The sequence below is a fragment of the Carya illinoinensis genome, chromosome 10, assembly GCF_018687715.1.
Source record: "Carya illinoinensis cultivar Pawnee chromosome 10, C.illinoinensisPawnee_v1, whole genome shotgun sequence".
Lineage (NCBI taxonomy): Eukaryota > Viridiplantae > Streptophyta > Magnoliopsida > Fagales > Juglandaceae > Carya > Carya illinoinensis.
The window spans coordinates 8,144,720-8,154,839 of record NC_056761.1 but is presented as its reverse complement, the minus strand read 5'-3'; the positions used below and the strand labels follow the sequence as shown (position 1 = coordinate 8,154,839).

The 10,120-nt window shown below is 37.6% G+C and overlaps 1 protein-coding gene across 1 annotated transcript; it reads left to right on the top strand.

Annotated features, from left to right (window-relative positions):
* Nucleotides 1-8,033: 8,033 nt before the first annotated feature.
* LOC122279523 (peroxidase 27-like) lies at nucleotides 8,034-9,794 on the top strand. The gene is made up of 4 exons (XM_043090209.1): nucleotides 8,034-8,368; nucleotides 8,520-8,705; nucleotides 8,808-8,973; nucleotides 9,078-9,794. Exons 1-4 carry the CDS (start codon nucleotides 8,141-8,143, stop codon nucleotides 9,491-9,493), a joined length of 996 nt encoding a protein of 331 aa, XP_042946143.1. The 5' UTR covers nucleotides 8,034-8,140; the 3' UTR covers nucleotides 9,494-9,794.
* Nucleotides 9,795-10,120: the final 326 nt, after the last annotated feature.

Genomic DNA, 10,120 nt, shown 5'->3' with positions numbered 1-10,120 from the left:
TGATATAATCACTTTATAACTTGAACACTCGGGTGGATCTATTAGAATCAAAACAGATAAGATTAAGGAGAGAGTCTCGTTCATTCAAATGTGTTAGACAAATAGAGGTTTTGGCATTTCAACGTGAACTTTTCATTGATCATCTGCACGTATTTATACACAATGAGAAAACGAATAAAAGAATATTTTTTGTTACAAAAATTTAGAGAAGTTTTAACTAATTTCTCTCTTGTTATATTCTAGAATATGTTGGTGTGTGCTGTTGTGCTTTGAGAGAACTCTGATGTTGATTGCCTTCGACTGGTGAAGTGTCGTATATACCTTCTTTGTGTTTGTGAAAATGCTCTATAGGGTCACTGATTCTAATATGCCCCTCGAGTCTAGTGGGGTGTCAACCATAGCGAGGCTTGATCGAAAATGGATGAATTTTTTTGAAACAAGTGGCTTTGTAAGAACATCTACTATTTGATCCTTTGAGCTGCAAAATTGAACTTGGAGGGTGTAGGCAGGAACTCAATCTCTGATGAAGTGAAAATCAATGTCTATACGCTTGGTCTTCGAGTGATAAACTGGGTTGGTAGAGAGGAAGGTCACACCAATGTTGTCACATCAAAGAATTGGAGCGTTAGCCAGAGGACACCCAAATCTCGAAGAACAGTCTGAAGCCAAATAACTCCTACAGCTAAAGATACCAATGACCTATACTCAGCTTTCATTGATGAATGGGCTACAGTCTTTTATTTTTTTGACCTCCAATAGATGAGGTGATGACCAAGATATACACAGAATCCCCCTGTTGATCGACGATCATATGGATAGCTCCCCTAATTCCCATTCGAGTATGCTTGAGAGGTGAGATGAGACTGGTTTTTGAAGAGAAGACCATGGTCAATGGTAGCTTTTAGATACTTGAGAACTCTCCTAACAGCAACCCAGTGAGATGTTTTGGGAGCATGCATGAATTGGCATATTTTGTTGACAACAAATGAAATGTCGTGCCGAGTGAGAGATAGATATTATAGGCCACCAACAATGCTTCAGTACAATGTTGGATCATCAAAGTCTGGTGAGTCAAACTTTGAGAGCTTCAAGGATGCTGCCATGGGAGAAGAGATAGGCTTGGCATGAACCATTTGGCTGCGTACAAGTAAGGAATGGATATATTTGCGTTGGGTGACTAAGACACCTACAGATGTGTAGTCAACTTCTAGGCCAAGAAAGTAGGATAAACTACCCAAGTCTTTTATTGGAAAGTCATGGCTTAGATCTTTTAACAAAAGATCAATTACTGAAGCCTTAGAGGAGGTGATGACTATATCATGATCAACATAGACCAGTAAGTATATATGAACACCACCATGATTTAAAATGAAGAGTCGTGGATCTGCTTGTGTTGCAAGAAAGCCACACCTGAGAAGCTAGGAGCTGAGTTGAGGCCAAAACCATGCTCTTGGGGCTTGCTTGAGGCTATATATAGCTTTGTGTAGCTTGCATACATGTGTGGGCATGTGAGGATCAATAAAATCCCAAGGTTGCTGCATATAGACATCATCAATTAAGGTGCCAATCAAAAAAGCGTTTTGGATATCAATTTGGCCCAACGACCATGCATAGGTTATAGCAATATACAAGATTAACTGTATAGTAGATGGCTTCACCATTGGACTAAAAGTCTCATTATAATCTAGACCATATAGTTGATGGTACCCTTTAGCTACTAAATGTGCTTTTCTGCTTTGGAAGGAGCCATCAGCATTGTCTTTGTATGAAAGACCCATCTATAACTAAGAACGTTAGTCGCAAAAGTGAAAGGAACTAGAGACCTTCTTTTTTTTTTTTTGCAGGGCCATGAACTCCTGAGACATCACATCCTTCCATTCAGTGAACTTTGAAGCCATGGAGTAACTGGAAGGTTCATTTGGGACTGTAGTCGAGGTGGTAAGACAAAAACATGAAGGGTATGGAACAGTTCCATCCATGAAAGCTCGAGGTCTAGAAGAGTTTGTTTGGGCTAGGGTTATTATGGGAGACCGGGGTGGAATCAAAACTGGTGAAGAGGAATTAGAAATAGAAGGTGAGGCAGTATGTGGCCAAATAACAGAAGAAAAAATAGGGGAGTGCAAGGTAGAAGAAGACTGATTTTCAGATGGGGGAAGAGTAGATAGTGGGCTTGGGCCAGGTCCAAGTATTGAGGGTTGAAGAATGGGTAAATGGGTTGTATTAGAGTGTTGGGTGATTAATGGAGAGGTGGGCTGAGAATTTGAAAGAGGAAATAAAGCCTCATTGAACATAGCATCTCTTGATATATATAGTCGATTTTTATTTTATTTTATTTTATTTTATATGTCTAAACATTTATAGTCCTTATGTGAAGAACCATATCCTAAAAATAGACATGGACTGATCGAAAATTTAATTTATTTGCAAGATAAGGTTGAATATTAGGCCAACATTGACTTCCGAATACTTTTTTAAAAGTATAATAAGGATTCGAATTATAGACACGAAAATGAGGAGTTTGATTTTGAATAACTAGAGAAAGAAGAATATTAATGAGATAAACAACACACTTGAAGGCATAGGCCCAATATGAAAAGGGAATAGAGGAATGGGCTAAGAGTGCGAGCCCAATTTCAAATATGTGCTTATGTTTTCTTTCAACTAGGCCATTTTGTTGATGCATGTGAGAGCACGAGAAACAGTGTGTTATACCCAATTTTTGACACATTAGAGTTGAAGGTTTAAATTCCCCTCCACCATCTGTTTGTAATATGACGAGTTTAGTGTTAAACAGTCATTCAATATAAGTAAAAAGGTAGTGAAAATAGTAATAATATCGAATTTAAAAAGAATCAAGTGTAACGAGTGTAATAATCAACAAAAGAAAGATAATATTTGTATCCAAGTCTTGAGGCATAAGGGCACGAAAAATCAGCACAAATTAATTCTAAGAGCCGAGAATAATGAGCCCGACTATTACAAAAAGGGAGTTAATGCTATTTTGCAAGAGGACATTCAATTTAATAAAAAACAGACTAGGTGGAAGACTTTGGAAAATAGTTGGTGTGCAGAATGCGGGAGACAAGTTTGAGAGAAGGATGTCCTAGCCTTCAGTGCTATTGAGCTAGAGTAGTATGTTCACCAACATGTGTAGAAGGAGATGAAACTAGAGACAAATTTTTTGGAAAAATATAGAGTCCATTATGGTAGGTCCTGTGAAGAAGATTTTCCCCGCTTGATTGTCTTTCACAAAAAAATGGGAAGAGCGAGACTCAAAGAAACAAGAATTGTCAATGCAAAAATGAATGACCTAAACCAAATTTTTAGTAATAGAAGGCACATGGAGTATGTTTTTAAGAGTGAAAGAAAAAGAAACAAAGGAAAGACTGGATTGACAAGGTGTTGGATATTAAGACCAACTCCATCTCTTACATGTATTGTGTCACCACCTTGATATTGCTCAGAGGAAATATTCAGATTACTTAGATCATTAGTAATGTGATGTGTTGCTGCAAAATCGGGGTACCAAGTAGAATCCAAAAATGAAGCCGGGTAGTTTGCTGAGAATGAACTTGGAGGATCAATTTGATAGGAATGATCAAACCTGTGATGGCATTGAAGGGCAACATGCCCTGTTTTGTTGCAGACCTAGCATGTGGGTCTCTGAGCCATGTAGTGTTGGGCAAGATTCTAGGAGGAAGACAATCGTCCACCATGAGAAGGATTAAAGTTTCGGCCCTTGCCTCTACCTTGGCATCCACCCAAAGGAGACCCATGACGTTGATCACGTCCACTAGAGGCACTAAAATTTGCATAGGGCTCAATGGTGGAGATAACACTTTGAGTTAAATGTGTCATGCCAGTTTCATGTATAAGTAAGAGTTGGTATAACTCATGAGAAGAAAGGGGCTCTGCCCTTGTAGTAATTGATGTTATAAAAGACTCATAAGAGGAGCCGAGACCATTGAGCATATAAGTGACTACTTCTTTGTCAGGGAGAGGAGTCCCAGTAGTAGCCAGAGAATCAATGAGAAAACGTACCTTGCGAAGTATGAAGAAATTGTTTGGTCTCCTTTGGAGAGATTTGTAAGCTAAAATCAAACTTCAAACTCCTTTGCTTGAGAGTGAGATGTAAACATTGAGGCCAGGGAAGTCTAGAGCTCTTGTGCTATTATGGAGGAAAGAACATGCCCAAGAATAGAATCGGACAGTGAGGAGAATAGAACAATCAACACCAGTTGATCCATTCGGCACCATGTAGTGAAGACTGGATTTGGTTTGGGTATGGAGTCTGTAGAGTCAAGTAAGAGCTTTGAGGGTCTGGCTTGAGTCCCATCGACAAAGCCACATAGCCAAAGAGGTCTTGAACTCTTAGATAGGCTAATATCTGAACCTTCCATAGAAGGCAATTATCACTATTGAGTTTGATGGTAACGATATGAGAGAAGGAAGAGAGATTTGAAGAGAGAAAAATTCGGAGAGGGTAGGGTAGCCATGGATCAAGGTGACGTTAGTCCTTGCTGGCTCATAATACCATGTTAGACAAACAGAGGTTTTGGCATTTTAACATGAACTTTTCATTGATCATTTGCATGTATTTATACACAGTGAGAAAATGAAAAAAATAATATCTTCTGTTACAAAATTTGAGAGAAGTTTTAACTAATTTCTCTATTGTTATATTTCTCTATTGTTATATTCTAGAATACATTGGTGTCTTCTGTTGTACATTGAGAGGACTCTGCTGTTGATTTCCTTCTATTGGTGCAGTGCCGTATATACCTTCTTTGTGTTTGTAAAAATGCTCCATAGGGTCACTGATTCTAATAAAATGATGATCCCAGGCCACCTGCTCGGCCGATAGTTTCCTCCCTCATCTTTGGTCTAATTTGCCAATGCATGCGATCATTTTGCACAGCAAAAATATCCAACACAACCTTCTTGGAATTCTAATAAAAACAAAAGTGTATATATATATATAGATAATTTATATAATTTTTCATTTTATTTATCTGAAAAATGAAAAGAGAAGTGAAAGTTCAATTGCGTATCCTCCAGTACTACGTACCTTTTGAAAGCCCATAATTATTATATGATTTGTTAAGGAAAAGTTCAGCTTCGTCGTGATCAGCCCAATTAATTAACTTTTTTTTTTTGTACTTGTTCCGCAAAAATAAACATTTAAGAAACAAGAATACAATGGCTGTCCACACACTGCAGTAACATGCATGCATGTACGGATCGAATTGGTTGTGTTGCTCAATTCCAGAATCCAGATGATGATCATGATCCAAATTTTCTGTTTCATCATTGCCGATCCTGACGGCCTACATGTGAAATTAATCACATGTACGTAATATCTTTCTTTTTTTTAAGAAAAAGGGAGGGAGCCGGGGCACTAGGCCGACTATCTGATCAAATAATGTCCTACCACAAAGTTTCTTTTTGGGCTGAACATGACTACAGTAACCAGTCAGCATTTGACATGTCCTGATTTATTCATTCATGATTTTAATTCCTAGCTTCCACGGTACGTACGCGCGTACTATATACGTGATACACACGAGGGGAGAGAGTGAGATTGTAGGGGCCGGTATCAATATCATCCAACTATTGTATGTGACGTGGTGTGGACATAATTTATCAGTAAAAATGAATAAGCAAATAGCGTGGCTCTGAGAGAGAGAGAGAGAGAGAGAGAGAGAGAGAGAGAGAGAGAGAGAGAGAGAGAGAGAGATTGGCCGTGATCTATCCAGATGCTGATGTTTTTGGTGGAAGCAGTCTAAGTTGCATAATCAATTAAGAAGCAATTATAGATGAACAATATTGATGGTACTTATTCTCTCATGACAATCATATATCCCCCAATGTTGATATATGTCTCTTTAATCAGTTTTAATTTGCTTAACGGATTGAGAAGTAGTGCATGCATGTGAATTCCAATTCAAAATGACAGCTTTGCCTTTCTTGGTTGAGTACTGTATGTTGGTGAATATATAGGTCATTAATGGTGGGGAAGGTTAATCCATGAATATTTTGCTTAATTTGCTGTACGTGTTCAATATTTCTCATTACTTTGCACATGAGTTCCAATTGGCACGGAACTTGGCCAATATCAATATTGTCAGATTTGTATGTAAAGTAGCTTGAAATAGAATATCTCGTCAAAACAATAACAAATACAAGGGTGAACTCAAAAGAGTTAGCATGATGAAGCTTTTGCATGGAACCTGCTTGATTTGAAGAGCGCAAAATCTGAATTTGCCACCAATTGTTTTTCACTTTCTGTTTTCAAAGTTTAGGCCGAATGAAATATAGCATGCATGCAGCACTCAATATATACTTAAAAAGTGCATATATATATATAGAAGGTCAGGTTGGATGTGGCCACCTTGCCTTACCCTCTCCATGCATCAAGGGCAGATCTACACTCTGGCTTCTTTAACAACCCCCCCCCCCCCCAAAAAAAAAAAGTAGTAATAATAATAAGGAAAATGATATAAGAACAACTATATATGCTACAAGTTGTTTACGACTTAGTATAAAAGAAAAAATATTATTTTATTTACCTTAAACTGTACGTTATAAGTACAGAAATTTTGAATTAAAGTAGATCAAAATATTAATATAGTAATAATATGTAATAGTAATTGAGTTGTAATAAAGTTTGTGGTCTATCATTGTCCAAATAATAATAATAATAATAAAAGCTGATATTTTAAACGACAGTCCAAAATGACAAGACCAAGACTTGGTCTATAAGTCCCAAGAGTAGAATATTCTCCGGTGGTCCTTTCTGTGGGGAAGGAAGGAGGCCAAAATGAGAAGACTACGTACCAAGACTTTGGTTTACGAGCTTTCACTTGATCTGTACTGATGATAATTGCTAGCTAGTCGTTTGGAAACATTCAAACAAGACATGATATCTAACCCCTACGTACCAATGCAGATTGCTATATATCTGATCCGTTGAAAGATTCTCGATCTGAAGTTGACTATGATTTTACGAAGCATGTGCACTAGATAGCTGCAGGAAGCTGGTATCCTGCCCATATTACACGTAACTACTCTCTGTGATGACATGGAATCTGCATGTTCTGTATATGGCCTCGATCGACATGGCCAAGAAGTGGGTGTCAAAGGGTAGAGTAATACTAATTACGCGTGGAAACATTTCGCCAACGCCAAAATAAAAAAGCCCAAAAACTACATCTTTGTCGACACGTACATGACTAGATAGACAATCAAGAACTCAGTGTACGTGTGGTTTACAGAGCATGCAATTAATTAGCAAGCTGTGTTGGTACGAGTTGAATGGTTCAACACGATCGATCAGTAACACCTAATGAAGGTTAACCTTGGGTTGCATTAATGTCCGCCAGCTACCGCGTACGTACATGCAGGGGATATCAAGTCTCTCTTGTGGAGCAACCTGCAGGTAGGGTTTGATTATAGCATGATCAAAGACGTTCGATTTGAACGGTGGCGGCCTAGTGATCATGATTAACTAGTGCGATATATCATGAGAAGAGATTCAATTATGACTATAAGGAGAAAAAAGGTCATCGTACGTACTTGTAGGATTATATATAATAATTAGTTGTTTAGATACATGTGATATTAAATCATTCTTACGATATATATGGGAATTATTATTTGACATAAGAATGATTTACATATTAACTCCAAGGGCTGGTAGAGTAGTAGTCTCGGGACGCGCGGAACTCATGTATAAAACTATAAACCAGATCATGTCCTATGATTCAAAACCTTGTATTAATTTACACTCTCGAGGCTATCGGACAAAGGAGATTTCCTTGAATTACTCAACGCGTATTTGCGAGGAACTCATTTTCAGAAGTAAATTGTACATCAATCAGTCGATCGGGACTTTTCTGCAAGACATTTGAATAGTCAGACAATTACTTGATCCATCAATTACGCAGTTACAACTTGTACTAAAAAAACAGAGCAAACTAACAAGACGCCAACATCATCAAGTGATGACAGCCTTAATTTCTACAAAATCTCAGTGGCTTTGGGTTTAGTATAAAAGCGCATGTATATTATACATGTTTAACAACATCCGATTCCAATTACCTGATCAAATTAAGTTTTCTAGCTTTTCGATCTTTACGCGATGGCCACCCGAAAGCTTTTCTCAGTTTTATTCCTCCAGTTCATGTTTGTAGTTCTTCTTGTTCTTGACCCTGCAAATGCGCATAAGGAACTGAAAGTAGGGTTTTATGAAAAGTCATGCCCAGAAGCCGAGGCCATTGTTAAGAAGGTTATGGTCGAAATCTTATCAAAAGCACCTACACTTGCCGCGCCTTTGATAAGATTGCATTTCCACGATTGTTTCGTCAGGGTACGTGTATGCATGATTAATGCTGAAGGATGCTTCAGTTATTTCAGATTGCTTAATTTGAAGAATTATCTTTCCTTTCTCGATTATTTTCATGCCTAGCTTTCAGAATATTGTTTCAACACATAAATTGGCTTGTTGTACGTACGTACAGGGTTGTGATGGGTCAGTGCTGTTGGACTCTTCAACAAAACAAGCTGAAAAAGATTTTGCTTCTAATCTAAGCCTTCGGGGATTTCAAATTATCGATAGAGTCAAGTCTGCACTGGAAAAGGCATGTCCTGGTGTGGTTTCATGTGCTGACATATTGGCTATAGTAGCTAGAGACGCGGCTGCTACGGTAATGATTAAACTTCTGCCTGCAATTATTCATTCCCGATCATCAAAATTAGTGTTGCTTTTGATTTCAGATCAATTACATGAAATTTTGGCATCATCTCAGATCAAGGGACCATCTTGGGAAGTCGAAACTGGACGAAAAGATGGAAGGGTTTCAAGCATAACAGAGGCCTCAGACAATCTACCACCACCATATGCCAACATTACCCTATTGATAAGAATTTTTCAAGGAAAGGGGCTAAGCATAAAAGACCTTGTAGTTCTTTCAGGTACCATAACACCATGGATATGCAGGCAACACTTAATTAAAATGATTTTTTTAGGCAAAAAAAAGTAATAGTGATTTAATGAATTCTTTTTTATACTAATTCAGGTGCACACACCGTTGGGACGTCTCACTGTCACTCCTTCGACTACCGTCTCTATAACTTCACGGGAAAGCTGGGTACTACTGACCCCAAATTGGATCCTAACTATATAAAACGATTGAAGAGCAAATGCAATAAGCTAGGTGATGAAACCACACTCGCGGAAATGGATCCAGGAAGCTTCAAAACATTTGATGCAAGTTACTATACTCTTGTAGCTAAGAGAATGGGTTTGTTCGAATCAGATGCAGCTCTCCTTAATAATACCAAGACTAAATCGTATGTCAAACTTCAAGCTGCTACTGGCGGTTCTACTTTCTTTGATGACTTTGGAGTTTCAATGGTGAATATGGGTAGGATTGGAGTTCTCACTGGCAAGGCTGGTGAAATCAGGAAACAATGCAGCAAAGTTAACAAGTAATTATATATTAAGAGATCACAAGGACACCTACGAGCAGAAACGCAAGACTATTTATTGTTCTTCTTCATGTTTATGATTTTGTAGTACCTAATTTGCAGAATAAAATCTGGTTTGATTTGTTTCGCAGTCTTGCTGTAGTTTCAGTCAAAAAGTTTGTTTTTTTTAGTTATGCTACTTAGCACAATTACAGACAAGGCACTGTAGACGCTGCTGATGTGGCATTTCGCCCAGTCCGAACTTATATTATTACAAAACAAACAGAGAGAGAAGAAATGCAAAGAAGCTTTGGGTTTCTCCTTTACATATCCTACTTTATCCCGAACTTGAACATCGTTTAGACAGAGGGATCGGTTCACTATTTAACAACTTTATCACAAAATTTATTGATTATCTCAATTCTGATCGTATCTCATTATTTTATAATAATGTATTATAATTTCACGATAGATTTACAAATAAAATATAATAAATAATCTCTAATTATTTAATATCACATCATAATATAAGAAAAAAATGATAAGTAACATTATTATTTCTTGCAATTTCATGGCAACTACTCACAAGACAAACATACATTTTTAATATTTCAGCGGACAAAGATACATCCAATAGAAAGCAGAACACAAG

Coding starts and splice junctions, on each gene's coding strand:
- LOC122279523 (XM_043090209.1), top strand. CDS start 8,141: ATGGCCACCCGAAAGCTTTTCTCAGTTTTATTCCTCCAGTTCATGTTT. Junction 8,369..8,519: donor TCCACGATTGTTTCGTCAGG/GTACGTGTATGC, acceptor ACGTACGTACAG/GGTTGTGATGGGTCAGTGCT. Junction 8,974..9,077: donor AGACCTTGTAGTTCTTTCAG/GTACCATAACAC, acceptor ATACTAATTCAG/GTGCACACACCGTTGGGACG.